Raw genomic sequence first — 17,273 nt, forward strand, 5'->3', positions numbered from 1 at the left:
TTTTTTTTAAATTTTAATTTAATTAATTTTTAATGAAAATTAAATTGAATTGAAAATAATTACTATTAATAGATATATTTCAATTAACTGAAAAATAGCATTCATTTTTCTTTAAACCCAAAAAAAAACCTCTTCACCAAACTTTCTTCTGAAAAAAAGAAAGAAAGAAAAAAAACAATTGCTTTTTTTAATTCCCTTTACAGTTTACATCCCTCTCCTTTCTACTTTTCTTTTCTTACTTTTATTTAATAAAGTAAAATAAGAAATAAAAAGGGAGAGGCAGTCTTTACCAAACACCCTCTTTGAACGCTCCGGTAGCTTTCGTTTTTAATGGTCAATCAAAACATATTTGCTTTGAAAAATAACAAACTAATATTTTTTATAATCTTAATACGTTAATTTAAAAAAATTAAAAAAATATTAAAAAAAACACTCTTTTTTCACCCAAAGAGCATAAAACAAGAGAGGGGAGGAAAGCTAGAGAGACGCGCACATTGCTCTCTGAGATCCCTCTACCTTCTTTCCGAATCGAACAGGCATCCGTTTTAGGTGAAATTGAGCTGTCTTTTCGATCCAATTCAAATGGGTAATCCATGATCTCTCTCAATCTATTCTGTCATTCTCTCTCTCTATCCTTAACGTCTCCTTCCATTATTATTGTTGTTGTTGTTATTATTACATTCTGTCACTCTCTCTCTCTCTCCTTAACGTCTCCTCCAATTATTATTATTATTATTATCTACCGGATTGGTGTCTTCTCGGCTCAATTTGTAACTGTTCTTTCGGTTTCTTACTTGCTTTTTGCAGTTAAATTTGTTGAATTTAGTTATCGTGCGACTTTTTATTACGAGATGAATGAATTTGATTCACTTTTTCCGGTTTTTAGGATATGTTGTGATTGCAGATTGATAATTATCAATTTTCGGGTATTTATGGAGTTTGGATCATGATTTTACTTTGAGGCAAATGTGGATAGGAGAAGAGGATTTTGAGATCTTGATTTTTTTTTATTTGAGGATGAATTTGAAAAGAGTTTACTACTTTTGAGGACTAAATTAAATTGAGTTTTTTTATTCAAATGGTTTGATTTTGAATCGAAATTGCCATTTCATACACAATTGTGGCTCTGTTTCTCTCTCCCCCCCCCCCTCTTTGTCTTCTTTTTCTTGCCGAAGGAACCAAGGACTGATAAATGTTTTGAACTATGTACATGTTTGGTGATGTGGTTGAAAGTGTTTTTTTTTTTTTTAAAGAAAATCAAATTGATGCTTCTTAGGTGAGTTTCAATGGTTTTTGACGTCCTTGTATAAAAAAAATCGAAAATCACCTAAGAAAGCAATCTATTTGATGCATTTTCAGACAATAAGTCTTTTGAAAAGCACCCCAACCGCAGTGCCAAATAGTCCCTAAGTGGTTTCTAATGGGGTAGAAGTGTGAAAACCTCAGCTTATGGCTTTAAGGAATCTTCGTTTTGAATTGTATGAAGATTCGTGTATTCTATTTCTGTTATTAGTTTGTATGGGAAACTCCCACAGATCAATATGGCATGGAACTTTTGAGCTGTTAGTTGTTTTAAAGGTTATATATGGTTATGTATTTACTGTAAGATATGTAATCTGTAATCTTTAATTTGTGCTCCAAAACTAATTTGTGTAACGTTTACTTTTCAGAAAAGAGCGATGGTTGCTGTTCTACTCACCTTATTGATGGAGATGGTGCGTTTAATGATACTGGATTAGAACAATTAATCAAGGAAGTGAGATTAGGGGAATGTGGATTGTCATATGCTGTAGTCTCCATTATGGGCCCGCAAAGTAGTGGTATGAATCTTTTTCGTTCATTGATGAGTTAACCTTTAGTTTATGTCTCTCTGGTTGTCCTTATTTTTGTTTGATTAAAAGATTTTCATTCCGTGATCTGATTTGGCAAATCGCTTTGCACTAGAAGCTAGAACAGTATGATTTATCCTGTAAAGAAGGTAAGAGAAGGTTTTGATTTTGAGACACAGTGCTGCACTTTTTGGAATGTAGTCAACCTGGAATAATTAACAGCACAGCTGGTATATTTAATGTGAATTTGAATGTTGTTCTATCTAGTTTTATCAAGCTGTCCCTAGTTTTAGTTCAATTCAAGTTCCACCACCTTTCCAGTTTTATTCGCTAATAATTTACACCTGTTATTAATGGCCCATGTTGCCTGAAGAGTTTTACATTGGTTTCTTTGGACTGGACAGGGAAGAGCACTTTGTTGAATCATTTGTTTGGTACCAGCTTTAGAGAGATGGATGCTTTTAAAGGAAGGCACGTTCTTGCATTGCTCTCTCCAATTTGATTATCTTTAATTGCACTTTTTCCTTGAACATGAAAAACTTTCTGGAATTGCTAAAGCCTGATAGGTTCCTTTTATTTTCAGGTCTCAAACCACTAAGGGAATTTGGTTGGCAAGATGTGCTGGTATTGAACCCTGTACTCTTGTAATGGATTTGGAGGGAACTGATGGAAGAGAACGTGGAGAGGTGCCTTTATTATCATTTTTGAAATAACTCTACTTGCATTTCTCCCTCCCTCCCTCTTTCCCTATAGCACCATTTAAAGTTTTCTGGGGTTTTCAGTTTTCTGTAATCTTTTTATACCTTGTTTAAATTGTAAATTCATTTTGTATTACACAAATGCAGCCATGTTCTAAAACTGGTTATATTATATTACCCTCTTAGATCTGCTCTATATTCATGAAACTTTTTTCAGTATAGAATGAGCAAATTAATTCTAAAAAATTTGCAGTGAACTTCTGAATCCAAAAATCAGTAGGTTATGCACTTTTAACCTAAATCGTGCTTTGGCTGACAACAATACCTCTTTGGTCATGAACACATCCTTGGGCTGCCTTCTTTGAATTTTTTGAAGATTTATGCACATATGATCCCTCCAATAGTCTACCAGAATGGTTTGTCAGTTATGGTTAGGGTTGTAATTGTATTGGCTGCATTTAGATATATAATTTGGAGTTGTTTGATTAAGATTTTATCGATGTAGATTTGGAAATGCTGCGCATTACATTAGTGAAATTATTTTATATCAAACCTCGTCAGGTGTAAGTGAACAATCCTCTAGTCAATGGTCAAAGAAATGGGTAGGAGGGAGAATTGTCTTTTTGTTGTATGTTAGCAAAACCTGCCCAATATATTGACTTCCATTGAGAGAAATAGCACATTAAAGGGTTTTTCCTGGAAGAGAGTTTTTTCTCTCAAGAAACACTAAATGAAACAGTATATTGTTGTTTGCTCTCTTATCTAGTGTTCTTCTCTTCATTATTAGGATGATACAGCATTTGAGAAACAGAGTGCCCTTTTTGCCCTTGCTGTCTCAGATATAGTATTGATTAACATGTAAGATCTCTATCTTGCACTGGACATAAATTCTTTATGTTTCTTATAATGTTTAGGTTTTCCATAATTTGTATGCATAACCTTTCTAAGAAATATTTATTTAGGTGGTGTCACGATATTGGTCGTGAGCAAGCTGCAAATAAGCCTCTTTTAAAGACTGTATTTCAGGTAACCTTGCTTGTGTTGTCTGCAAACCTTCAATATGGATTTTATAAAGTTCCCAGGGTTTTGGAACTTGATGGGTTTGTTTGCTCTCAGGTCATGATGCGATTATTCAGTCCACGCAAAACAACTTTGATGTTTGTCATACGTGACAAAACAAGGGTGTGTTTCTCTCCTTCATGCTAGTTAATGTTGTGGCTTGACTGTGCTTTTACTTGTATACATTATGCTGATCTTTGGTTCTTTACAGACACCATTGGAGAATTTAGAACCTGTTCTAAGAGAGGACATTCAGAAGGTAAATGAAACCATGCTTTCCTTATTTACTGAATTATGGTATTGTCTTTAAACTTTTTGCTTCTATGTAACTGCAGATATGGGACTCTGTTCCCAAGCCAGAAGCTCACAAGGAAACTCCATTGAGTGAATTCTTTAATGTGAGATGTTAGGCTTTTGTCTGAACTTGTTTTTGAAATGTCCTTTTCTAGAAGGGAGAGATGTGGATCATTGATATTTGACTTTGCAATATTTCTGATAAATGATGGCCAGGTTGAAGTTGTTGCTCTTTCTAGTTATGAAGAAAAAGAGGAGCAATTCAAGGAGCAGGTAGAGAAAATATGTTTCTTGCTGTTTGTGTTGCGTGCAAATTAGATGGATGTTAGTATCCAGTAATTCCATTTTAAAGTCCTTGCATTTCAAAGTTTAAATGTATCAAACTCGTTGCCTACCATCTGGATTCTAGTTTGTGATCTAAACATTGAGCTGGAACTTAGCTAGCATACCTTTGTTATTTGATAGACTTCTTCTTGTCAATGAAGGTTGCTAGTTTGAGACAGCGATTTTTCCATTCTATTGCACCTGGTGGGCTTGCAGGAGATCGTAGGGGTGTAGTTCCTGCTTCAGGTTTCTCTTTCAGTGCACAGGAAATCTGGAAAGTTATTAAGGAAAATAAGGACCTTGACCTTCCTGCCCACAAGGTAATTTGGTGAATATTTATTTAGCAGAGGATTAGAGTAAGTACATCCACATTTTATTAATGCCATATGTGACCCCAATAATCCTTTCCACAAGGTAATTTCATGAATATTTACTTAACACAGACATGGAACAAGTACATCAATATTTTGTTAATGCCATTTTCAACCCCCATATTCTTGCAGGTTATGGTTGCTACTGTACGCTGTGAAGAAATTGCCAACGAAAAATATGGTAGTTTTGTTGCAAATGAGGTATAGGCTTTTAAAGTATTCTGTCATCCTTTCATTTCTTATTTCCACTTCTTGTCTCTTGATCTTATCCTTAGTGGGAGCATTGACACTGAGAAAATATGGTTTATTATCTTCCACAGAAGTGGTGTCAAATGAAAGAGGCTGTAGAATCTGGTCCGGTCTCTGGCTTTGGAAAGAAGCTTAGTGCAATTCTGAATATTAGTTTGTCTGAGTAAGTGTTTTTCCTTGTGCAATATATAAATTTACAGTGGCTCTGCTACTGATGTGTTCCGGTGTAGGGTTAGCAGACAGCTTTAGAAACTGCCTTAAGCTTTGGCAGATATGATGTAACTTGGGTGAAGAACTGAAAGCTATATCTCTATTTTTGCAAGGTGCTTATATGCCGGTGACTTTGACTTTGTGCTTAGTTCCACACTTATCATCCAACAAGAGGGTATTAGAAATTTAGAAGCATTGTTAGATTCTAATGGAATTTATTTTCATTAGAATCCTAATAAAATTGGTGAACAAGATGACTACTGCACGGATTCATACTCTAATAAAGCCGATTAGATTATTTTTTCTGGTTGATGAAGGGATGGTTGGGTTGACTTCTTGATTATAATGTTTCAGATTTCATACCTTGTTATTATCTGGTGCTTTCAGAATTTCTTTTTCCCTTACCACAACAACTTGTTTTAAGCTGGCCCTTTCACTTTTTATGCGCCATGAAATAGAGTTTCTTATGATTCTAGGTAGATCTGCTTCATCTTTGGCTGCATCTTTAACTCAATTTTCTCTACTTTCATTATCTGGGAACCTTTTATTCAGCACCTGTTCTATGGCTTAAGATATGCATTAAAAACCATGCTGATTTGGTTATCATAAATAATGGCCTTTTTAATTCTAGGTATGATGCCGAAGCTATTTATTTTGACGAAGGAGTAAGATCTGCAAAGCGAAAGCAGCTTGAGGAAAAATTGCTCCAAGTAATCAGTCTCTCAAGAATTTTTTCTTTTAAAATTTTATGGTAATTGTTTTGATTGATGAAAAACTGAGATATTGCCATAAAATCGAGAACTTAGGATATTGAAGTACAGTCATTGCCTGTCCATTTGGAACTAAAAGCATGTCAGTATTTAGGCTACTAATTCTTTTGATTTGTGTATAAACTATTAACGTGATCATTTTACAGTCCAGAAAAGTGGCCACCAGTAGTCACATTAATATGGAAATAGAATCAAAACTAATTTATGTTAATACTCACACAGCTAATTTGAGTTGTATATTAGAATGTATGGACAACCTTGAATGCATAAGCATGTGACTGCATAGAGATCAACAGAGGTGGCTGGATGAGTTTTATGGCTTGATATCAAACCTTTTATATGATTTCTCTCTTATTACATCAAAGCATTCAACCCAAAAACCTCAAGCTAGTTGGCAGAGAGGCTTGTGTATCATGTCAAGTTATTCTTTATGGCAGTGAGAATTGTTTCCGCATAAGAAGATTAGATGTATGAAATACGAAGTATGATCTATAAGTGATTGGTAAGAAGGTGGAAATGCATCTGATTGAGGATAGGTTGAGGGAGTGCATTTTGAGATGGTCTGGTCATGCATAGATCTACGGATGCTTTGGTGTGGAACATTGATTGACTGCGTGTCCTTGGAGTAAAGAAGGTGTGGGATAGAAGTGTGTGCTGAAATGGTGAAAGAAGATATAGTATTAAAATATATTAAAGCATGTTTGTGCTCATAACATAATGGATATTAGTTTCCTTATGGGCCACTCAATTCATGTGCTCTGAGGATTGTATTTGCAGAGTGCTGTTTTTGGATTTCTATCTTCTGCAGCTTATTTATAGCAGTTTCAACTGTTTTCTTATGTTTGATATCAAATTTATGAATAATTAATCTGGTTAGCTGTCTTCTTGTGCTTTGTAGCTTGTCCAACCAGCACATCAATCCATGTTGGGTCATATAAGGTCTGGAACTCTTGAAAAATTCAAGGAAGCATTTGATAAAGCTTTGAATGCAGGAGAAGGGTTCTCTTTGGCTGCTCAAACTTGCACTCAGTTTTACATGGCTCAATTTGATGAATGGCGTGCAGGTATGATTACATGACTTAAATACATTTTGCCATTTCATTATTAGCTTTGATGATGTAGAAAAACAAGGCTTTGAAAACAAAGCTGTCAAACAAGTGGAAAGAAACTTTATCACACTTTATTCTTAGGGGAAAATAATATCGAATTGCTGTTGCATGATTAAAAGCACAAGGGTAATATGAGCAGCCTTTTGTTTAATCAGCTATGTAATTAATATGAGAGTATTGAAAAACTACCTATACTGTCTGGGCTCAATAAAGTATATCTTCTCTTTGAAATACTATAATCACAGATGCTGTCATTGAACAAGCAAACTGGGACACATCTAAAGTGCGGGATAAGCTACATCGTGATATAGATGCACATATTGCTTCTGTCCATGCTGCCAAACTCTCTGAACTTACTTCGTCATTTGAGGTACTATTTTTCTATGATTATCCTTTCTTGCTTCTGTGTGTGCCAGCTTCATTTTCTAATTGTCTTCAAGTGAAGATAAGTTAAAACTAATATGGAAAAATGCTCAAGGAATATGGTTTTGTTGAAGTTTAGTCTTTGCAGGTCAACAATTAAAATGATTGTCGTATTGTTTGACGCATTCTGGATTTTATATGTTGTGAAATCTTGTTAGACACCGATATCTTATCAATAAAGCTGGGTGTGGTGAATGACAATGGTCACATGGTTTGGACTTGTTCACAAAAGAAACTCAAAAACTATATATGTGTGCTAAACAGACTTTCTTGACCTGCAGGCAAAACTAAATGCGGCACTATCAGGGCCTGTTGAAGCTCTTTTAGATGGAGCTAATAGTGAGACATGGTCAGCCATAAAGAAACTTCTGCTGCGTGAGACAGAATCAGCTGTTGCTGGGTTCTGTAATGCAATCTGTGGTTTTGACATGGATGAACAATCTAAGGACAAATTAATTGCGAGTCTGGAGAATTATGGAAGAGGTGTCGTTGAGGCAAAAGCAAGAGAAGAATCTGGCAGGGTCCTGATCCGTATGAAAGACAGGTAACAACCCATTGCTATTTTTCAACTAAGTTATTTGTTTTGTTTCATATCCATCTTATGGAGAGTGAATGTAAACTTTGCATGCAGGTTTTCAATGTTGTTTAGCCATGACTCTGATTCAATGCCACGAATTTGGACAGGAAAGGAAGACATTCGAGCAATTACCAAAACTGCTCGCTCTGCAGTATGATCAATACATATTTCAACAGATGTTGATTCTCAAGTTTTGTTTTGAATATGGATCTCAACTAATTTCATTTGTTAAACTTTGCCAGTCTTTGAAGTTGTTATCTGTAATGGCTGCAATCCGTCTGGATGATGATGTTGACAATATTGAGACTACACTATCATCTGCTTTGATGGATGCGAAGAACAATGCTGCTATTAAAGACAGAAGTATCATACCATTTGACCCACTGGCCTCAAACTCTTGGGAAAAGGTGACCTTTTCTTATTGCTGAGCTTTTTCCGGGTGTTTATGTTAACATATCTTCAAATTTGCTTGTTATTGTCATAGAAAGAGTATGTAATCAATAATTCAAGAAATGATTTTTTTGGACCTTGTACTAAATCATTTTTCTAGGATCAATTCTCAAAACACACCTGGAAGTTTTTTTAATTTATTTGCAACTCTTGTGAACTTTTTTATATCGGCTGACAGATGACATTTGCATGAATGAGGTCTGCCATTCTAAGATAAGTGTTTGAGCAATGAATCTCTTTAATTCTGCATTTCAAGGAGATGGTGGTGGAACTTGTGATAGTAGATCCCATAGATGGTGCACACATAGGCCTGTAGCTATGAATGGGTCTGTCATGCTGGTGCAGATGCTATATGTAGTGGATCCCATAGATGGTGCACACATAGGCCTGTAGCTATGGATGGGTCTGTCATGCTGGTGCAGATGCTATATGTAGTGGATCCCATAGATGGTGCACACATAGGCCTGTAGCTATGGATGGGTCTGTCATGCTGGTGCAGATGCTCAGATGTCTACAAATGCATTTCTCTTTGATAAATTAATTGGGAATTGCCTGATGGATATTATAAGTACATACTGGCACTGTAGTATCGAGTGATCATTGCTTAAGACCTCTCCCTTGATTTTGCATGCACTGATTCCATTGGACTCTTCTTTACTTACCACAAAGCACTTTTTATACTTGGAACTGGTTTTGCTACTGCAGATTTCATCCTCAAGGACATTGATCACACCTGTCCAGTGCAAATCGTTGTGGAGGCAATTCAAGACAGAGACAGAGTACACTGTCACCCAGGCCATTTCTGCACAGGTATGGTATCCTTGCATATCATTAGGTTTGCAAATTTATTTTATGTTTTCACAGTTGTCTTTAGATTGTGATTGTTAACATAGAGATGGAACATAATGTACACCTTTTTTGCACTTTCATGTTTGCTAAGCTGTGCCTGGGATTAAGGCATGTCCAAAGAAATAAAACTTGAGAACCTAGTCCTGGTTGGTCAGTTGCATGAAATGCTGTACGTTTAATGATATCTGGTTCTTAAGAGTGCAGATTATCAAGTTTGTATAAGATGACAACATTTTACAGGATGTGGCAGGTGAAGTGGCACAAAAATATGACTAGGCTTCATCTCACGGCCTTAAATAACTGTATGAATATCACTATTAAAGTGTTGCCACCATTATCGAGCAATTTAATGGCTTTACATTTGGTGTTGCAGTCAAAACCCTTACGCTGCGGCAGTGAGTGTTTTATGTGCTGTAAATGTTATATTTGCTAATTCTTGGAATTTGATTATTGTGCTATTATAGTTCAGTTAAATGGGTAAATGGCTATATCAAATATCTGCTGTTTCTGGTAGTTTACATGAGCGCGCCGCGCGCACTCTCATCTACACATCTAATTGTGGATGCTTTGTTAATCTATTCACTTTTTCAATTTTCAGGAAGCCCACAAACGTAATAACAACTGGTTACCACCCCCATGGGCAATTGCTGCCTTGGTTGTGTTAGGATTTAATGAGTTTATGACACTTTTGAGGTAACATGGTTGTGGAATTAGATATTTTTGGTGACACGTTATATCCCTTGTTTGCTGATATTATTTATTTTGGCATTCTTTACTGTTGCAGAAATCCTTTGTATTTGGGTGTCATCTTTGTAGGTTTTCTACTCATTAAAGCCCTATGGGTGCAGTTAGACATTTCAGGCGAATTCCGCAATGGTGCTGTAAGTGTCAAACCACCATCTCATAGTTTGGTTCTGATTTTCCACGCATGTCTTGCTTTTGACAAACTCCTTTTACCCTTGAAACTATACCGCCAAACTCTCCATACTGACTTTTAAAAGTTTTGCACTTGTTCAAATTACTCGTTGAGTATGTTTTCTAAACACTCCCTCCCTGTCTGCATGTTCACAGCTTCCTGGGCTTCTTTCCTTATCTTCAAAGTTCGTTCCCACAATCATGAATCTTCTCAAAAAACTAGCAGAAGAGGGGCAGAAACCTGCCACGGCAGATCCTCAGAGAAATGCAACAAAAAGTTTTCAGAATGGATCAAGCTCTTTTAGTGATTCCTCATCAAGCGCTTCCTCTAGTGTTACGTCACCAAAACAAGGGACCGAGTACTCGAACACCTTGAAAGATGACTAGGTGGTGGGAACAGCTGTCTTATTGGAAAAGCATTTTAGTTTCTCTGTTTGAAGATGCCAGCATTCTGCTCGCATTATGGTGGATTGCATGTGTATGGTCCACGATTTTGAACTCTTGCAAGTATGTGAGAAGAACAGATTTTGAAGGCATTAATTTTTGTGTAAGTGCCGCATGCAGGAGGGTGCTGGTTTATTGTGAGAAAGCCCCCATTGAATAGTTCTTCATGTATCAACCCTAGGTGTTACTTTTGTTTGTTTATTTTTCGGGGACAAGCTACATCCTATCTAAAACATTGGTCGTGGTTGATTCTACTGGCTCGTATTCAATCTTGTCTTTGTGAGAATTGTGACGCTGTATCTGTTTGGCTTGTATCTTTTGCATTCTCTGTTTCTTTTTTGCTCTACTTCGAATGAGGGTAAAAAAGAGAGAGAAGGGCATTCGGTTTTGGAACAGGAAATGCAATTGATGATGATTGCTTTTATTTTATTTCTTGGTTTTCAAAGGGGTTCATAATATATCAATGGCGGATGCAGGGCATGAAGTTTGGCGGGGCAGGATGTCATATATATATATATAATTACAAATTAAATGAAAATCTTGTTTGTAATTTCCGATATATTCCTTGATGTCAAATAGAATTTGTAAAGTTATTTCCCTGTCTTGCGATATTTTTTATTTGAGAGGAGCCTGTATTGTGAATTTAATGAAAAGGTTTGGGTGAATATTTAATGAAAACAGATGCTTTGACTTGTGATTTTTATGAATGTTATTTTAATAAAAAAATATTTGCTCAAGGATTTGTTTATTTTTATATTTCAAAAATATTTAAAAAAAACTGAATTTTTTTACATTAAATTAATATTTTTAGTGTTTTTATATTATTTTAATATATTGATATTAAAAATAATTTTTTTAAAATAAAAAATATTATTTTTATGTATTAAAAAAAAAAACTTAAACAAGCAATTCAACATTCCATAAAGCCTCCAGAGCATCTTTGGCTCCATTTGCCGTCTAAAATTTCCAGTGTATATGTTCTTTCACTTTCAGACCTGGATGGAAAAGGTATGTATATATATGTCCATTAATTGCTTCCTTAATTTCTGTTCCTTATCGGCTCAAAGACATCTGGCAAGATTGTTTGTAATTATTATTATTTGCACTCGTTATTTCAAAATCAAGACAGACGTGTTCATGTAAGGAGACTGGTTCCCGTTAGTGGCGTGCAGACTGTCCTACACACGTGAATTCAATAAATCTCACGAGTCAGTGGACTCCAATGATTGTGACATGCAGACCAATAAGGGCATAAATCTCATTTCAGAAAATAACCATGAGAAATTTCTAGAAGACTCATTGGGCTTCAAATCTTAGTCACTGCTTTTTTTTTTTTTTATTATTATAAAAAAGAGAAATAAAAAAAATTATTATTATTATTATAAAAAAGAGAAATAAAAAAATAAAAACTAAATTTTACATAAAATAAAATGAATTAAGATATTGAGAGATATAATTACTTTTTTTTTTATAAAAAAGAGAAATAAAAAAATAAAAACTAAATTTTACATAAAATAAAATGAATTAAGATATTGAGAGATATAATTACTTTTTTTTTTATCAAGAGAATGATATAAAATATTGAGAAATGTCATTGAAAAAAATAATTTAATTGCAAGAATGATTAAAAAAATAATAAAGAAAAATTAAGGGCTAGATGTGAAAGGAAAAAAAGGATTAAATAGAAAAAAATATCAATTATGTGTATTATTTAAAATAAAAGAGAACAATAAAAATTAAAATGTCTGTTTTGAAAATGTATCAAGAAGAACAAATGAAAAAAAAAAGCACGATTATCATAACAAAACTTAACCTTTTTTTAAATAAATTAATATTTGATATATTGCTAAATGCTAAATTGTCCTTGATTAGATATGGTAATTATAAAAAAAATAAAAAAGACAAAAAAAACCTTGACCCATGGCAAAAATAATCTTAATTCAAGGGCATTGCAGTAATTTTATTATATATTTGAAATGAAAAAACCAAAAGTGTGCCTTCGTGCTGATTCATTATTTTTTAAATTCAAATGTTAGTTATTTTATTGAATAAATAAATAGAAAAAATTGGAATGTAGAATTTAAAAATTAAAAAAGGAAAAAATTTGGATTTTTTTTTTAAAACAAGGTGCTTCACCATAAACTTTTTCGTTTTTTTAAAAACAAGGTGCTTCACCATAAACTTTTTCAATTCTTTTAGTATAATTGAAGAATGAATTTGGGAGAAGAAAAAAAGAAAAGTAAAATTAATTTTTTTTTTGAGAAATTAAAAAAAAATTGAAGTGCTGTTCACATGAATAATAAAGCACCAAAAACCTTTTTAATATTTTTATTACAGAATAATAACTTAACAAAATTGATTTTTGATTTTAGGAGCCAATTTTTTACAGTAATTTTGACAAAAATAAGTTAAGTTAGCTATATATTTAGTGAAAATTTGCTCGAAATAACTTTATGGGTGAAGAAAAGTAGTATAAGTTAAAAGGCCAATAATTTTAACTTAGAATTTTAATTTGGTTACATAATAAGTTTTTTTTTTATTAAAGTTAAAAGTTAATTTTAACCAAATATATTTATGATTGTGCTATAAACAAAAGTTAAAAAAGCAATTGAAATTAATTTTAAAAAATCATGTGAAAGTAACCTTTGTCATCCTGATTAAGAGTTTATTCAAGATGATTTATAAAAAATAACTTTTAAATTGAATCATAATCTAAAATTAAAGTTGTTTTTCATAGATAATTTATAATAATAATAAGTTAAATGACTTTAAATTAGAATTATTTGTGGTCAAGAAAAAAAATAACTTTTTACAAAAAATAATGTAATATAATTATATTATAAAGGTCTTAGTAATCTGAAATGAGAGCTCGCTTTGATTCTCTTTCTCCTTCTATCTTTTTCAATTCAAACTTAGTTTTGTTTGTGTTTTTTTTTTTAATTTTATTGTTTAATATTTACTAAGTATTGAATTTATAATTTATTTTAATTTGTTTTTTATACTATGTATTGAATTTAATAATTTATTTTAATTTGTTTTTTATAAGGTTATTACTATCTTATTACTTGAGTTGCGAGTTAGCCACATTGTATCGAGTTTATTTTTTTTATCTTTTTTAATTGAGTATTTTTTTCAATTTTATTTTTTTAACATTTAATTGATTAGGAATTGAACTTTATAATTTTTTAATTTTCTTTCTATGAAGTTATTTCAGTCTCTTGACTCGGGTTTAAAAGGTTAACTCAGGTTGACTCGGGGTATTTTTATTATTTTTATTTGATTTCTTTTTTAACCTAATCCTTTAACATTTGATTGATTGTGAATTGTGTTTTATATTTTTTTTTCACGGAGTTATCATAATCTTATGACTTAGGTTACGAGTTAGGCCACTTGACTCAAGTTTTTTTATAGATTTCTTTTTTAATTTTATCATTTAGTATTAAGTTAATTGAGAATTAGATTTTATAATTTATTTTGGTTTGTGTTCTTTGAGTTTATTCTAATCTCATGACTCAAGTCATAAGTTTGGTTAGTTGACTCATATGGTTTTTTGTGTTCTTTTTAATTAATTTTTTTTTAAAATTTTACCCTTTAACATTGGATTGATTGAGAATTGAGCTTCATAATATATTTTCACTTGCTTTTTATAAGGTTATCTTGATCCCATAATCCATGTTTAATAGGTTAAAGTGGGTTGACTTAGCTTAATTTTTAGTTGAACTTTGTTTGTAATTTTATCCTTTTATATCGGGTTGCTTGAGAATTAGATTTAATAATTTTCTTTCTTTTCTTTTCATAGGGTTATCAGGGTTTCATACCCGAGGTAGAGGATTTGGCAGGTTAAACTAAGTTGATTTAATATGTTGTTATTTTAATATTTTTTTAAAAATATCTTCTTGATTTTTGTAGTCTATTTTTATTTGTTATCTGGGTTGTTTTTGGACTTATCAAGTCAAATAAATCATATTAGAACACTCCCTATATAGTTTAATTTTTTTTCCTACTAAAAAACACATTAACAACATACGAATAATTTTTTAAGTCCAGAATTTTTTATATGACCTCAACATAGCATGGAAAAGGATCTAGTAAAAAATACTAAAACATAGTGATTTTTACTGCTTCTTTTAGGGCAAGACTCAGCTGCACTATGGACCGCTACAATGTAGCTAAATCAACCCCTCTTTTTTTGAGTCCTTGAAAAATTATTTACGTTTTATCAGTTAACTATTTTCTTCAATCTCATCCCCCACATTATATTGATAATTTTGAACCTAATATTTTTTGTTTTGTTTTGGGTGCTATAACATGTTTTTTAATGTCAACAAATGTTCGAAATGCATTAAATTGATGCTCAATTTTACAAAATAAAATTTATTTTTATTAATTAAAAACATTGAAACAACAAGGATTGAATTTAACATTGAAAAACAACCCCTTTTTCTTTTTCTATTTTTATTGTTCATAGGGTGTAAAAAATACAATTTAGTTCTAAAAGTTTTTACTTTCTCTCTTCTGGTCCCTTTGTTTTGAGGGTTTATGATTTAGTCTTAAATTTTATTTTAAAAAAAAATGTTTCAATCCTTGAATCTTGAAAGGAAAGAGAGTTGTTGAAAATTAGAAGAGAAAAGGAAAATGGTTATGCATCCATATTTCGATAACAAAAAAAGCCAATCTTGATATCAATATGTTCTTAATAGAGAGAGGAGTAAAATGGATATGGTGTTTTTCTTTGGACATATCGTGAAAAGTAAATCAAGGCAAGTCAAGTTATTTTTTATTAGTTTAGATTTTGATTTATTAAGGTGATCATAGGCTTTCTTTGGTGTTCAGAATGAGTTTTTTTTTTTTTGAGGTTTTAAGATGTTTTTGGGTACTCTATGTGTTTGCGCGCGTGATTTTAAGATGTTTTTGGGTACTTTATGTGTCTGCGCACGCACTTGTATGTGGGATCATTCAACCGTTGAAAGGGAAGCAAAGGCACGTGGGCCTCAGTTCCAAGCCCACACACACTTGTTTTTTTTCTTTATTTGGTCAGACCCGTGTAGCTTTTTCTTAGATATTCCTTTATTCTTTCCTTTTAATTTTATATTTTTAACAAAAAAATATTTTAAAATAAATTTATTAAATAATATTGAAGTGATTATCTAGTTATGCCATTGTTTTTAAGAAGACTAGGACTTTTATGATGATATTATCAATTACTTTGTGCATGATTACATATTAACCTAATGTGTAGAATTTTTAAAATAATTTGGTCACTAATATTAAATGGAATAAAATAAATAGTTTTTTTTGTTTATTTCTTACCATTAATTAATTATATATATATATATATTTAAAATTTATTGATTTGGTATTGTATTCTTTTAATTAAAACTTTCTTTCTTGATCATAACAAATTTTACTTAAAAACAATAATTCTCATAAAAATACATGTTTTTATTGAAATAAAAAAGAAATGCATGAAAAATAAAATTAGGTTTATGATTGAAAATATATGTTTTTTTTTAGTATGAATGATTATAGTTTTTTCAAATATTTTTTTATAATTTTTGTAGCTTTTTATTCACTAAAGTATGCACTAATTTAAAAAAAAATAAAAATTACATGAATTAAAAAAAACTTCTGATAAAAAAATATTTATCTAGTATATTTTTAATCATTCATTTACATGCTAATATATATTTTTATTATCATATAAGGTTTTTTATTTTAAATTTTTGATTGTATTAAGGGACTGTGATTAGTACTTAAAATTATATTTTTATCAAGGTTTTATTTCATCATTTTGCCTTTGAAGTATCAATAACTCCTTAACTAGAGCATATTTTATAATAATATATCTAATAATATAAGATACCTTTAATTTATGGTAAATATTTATCTTAAATGTAAGCCTATTATATAAATCAAGGAATTGATTGATAATTTTAACTATTAAAATTGAGAAGACAAAAAGTGAGCTATGATTAGAAAAGAGAAGTTGGTTTAATACAAACTAGAACACCATTCGGTTAGTAGATCATAACTGGAGCTGTAAAACTTCAATTTAAGTCTGCTCTATATGGATGAAAATTTAAGATATAGGCCTCAAACTTTCATAAGAGTTCAAGATTCAAAAAGATTATTTTCAAGTTCAAATTGTAGCAATAACGGATAAGTCCGAATCTGTCTTGCAGCCCTGACACTGTACAATGTTCAACCCATATCTCGAGTTCTAGAAGTCCAAATGCACCAGTTTTTTTAATGGAAAAGCTGAGACAATTTTCTAGAACTTTCATGAAGATAATCTGTTCAAATTCTGATGTTAGTAATAATATTTTGTTTAGACAACAATATAAGAATTGTTATCAAGTCAAGATGTGACCACCCACTCAACAATTATTTAACAAATCAATAATTCTAAATTTTGACTTATAAAATGAAGCATGTACCATGCAATTAGGTATCTTGGTTTTCAAATCAAGATCATGTTCTTGCTCTCTTTCTTTATATTTTTATGGTGTTTAAGTTTTCCTTTCATTAATCTCTTGTTTATGCCTTTCATTTCCTTTATTATATAATCATATCCTCCTCTTGTCTATTTATATTTCTCTTTTTCATTATGTTTAGCTAAATTTATTATGTCAAGGTGAGAAAGTTTCACTAATGGTGTTAAGATAAGTATAATATAAACTCAATATAGACTTCAATACTTAT

The 17,273-nt window shown here is 31.7% G+C and overlaps 1 protein-coding gene across 2 annotated transcripts; it reads left to right on the forward strand.

The window, feature by feature from the left end:
• Positions 1–440: 440 nt before the first annotated feature.
• On the forward strand, positions 441–10,910 carry LOC105108250 (protein ROOT HAIR DEFECTIVE 3-like). Of its 2 annotated transcripts, XM_011002494.1 has the most exons (23): positions 441–586; positions 1,671–1,820; positions 2,234–2,300; positions 2,413–2,515; positions 3,315–3,385; positions 3,490–3,553; positions 3,644–3,709; positions 3,798–3,845; positions 3,922–3,984; positions 4,097–4,153; positions 4,366–4,524; positions 4,708–4,776; positions 4,896–4,987; positions 5,666–5,744; positions 6,703–6,868; positions 7,159–7,283; positions 7,618–7,880; positions 7,968–8,064; positions 8,156–8,320; positions 9,069–9,173; positions 9,811–9,905; positions 9,997–10,093; positions 10,284–10,910. In XM_011002494.1, the coding sequence occupies exons 1-23, from the start codon at positions 583–585 to the stop codon at positions 10,512–10,514; spliced, it is 2,436 nt and encodes an 811-aa protein (XP_011000796.1). In that variant the 5' UTR covers positions 441–582; the 3' UTR covers positions 10,515–10,910. The 2 variants fall into 2 exon arrangements, with proteins under 2 accessions (XP_011000796.1, XP_011000797.1); XM_011002495.1 differs by lacking the exons at positions 441–586; positions 2,234–2,300 and having other exon boundaries at positions 1,729–1,820.
• The last annotated feature ends 6,363 nt before the right edge of the window (positions 10,911–17,273 follow it).

Source organism: Populus euphratica, unplaced genomic scaffold (genome assembly GCF_000495115.2).
Source record: "Populus euphratica unplaced genomic scaffold, PopEup_1.0 scaffold366.1, whole genome shotgun sequence".
Classification (NCBI taxonomy): Eukaryota; Viridiplantae; Streptophyta; class Magnoliopsida; order Malpighiales; family Salicaceae; genus Populus; species Populus euphratica.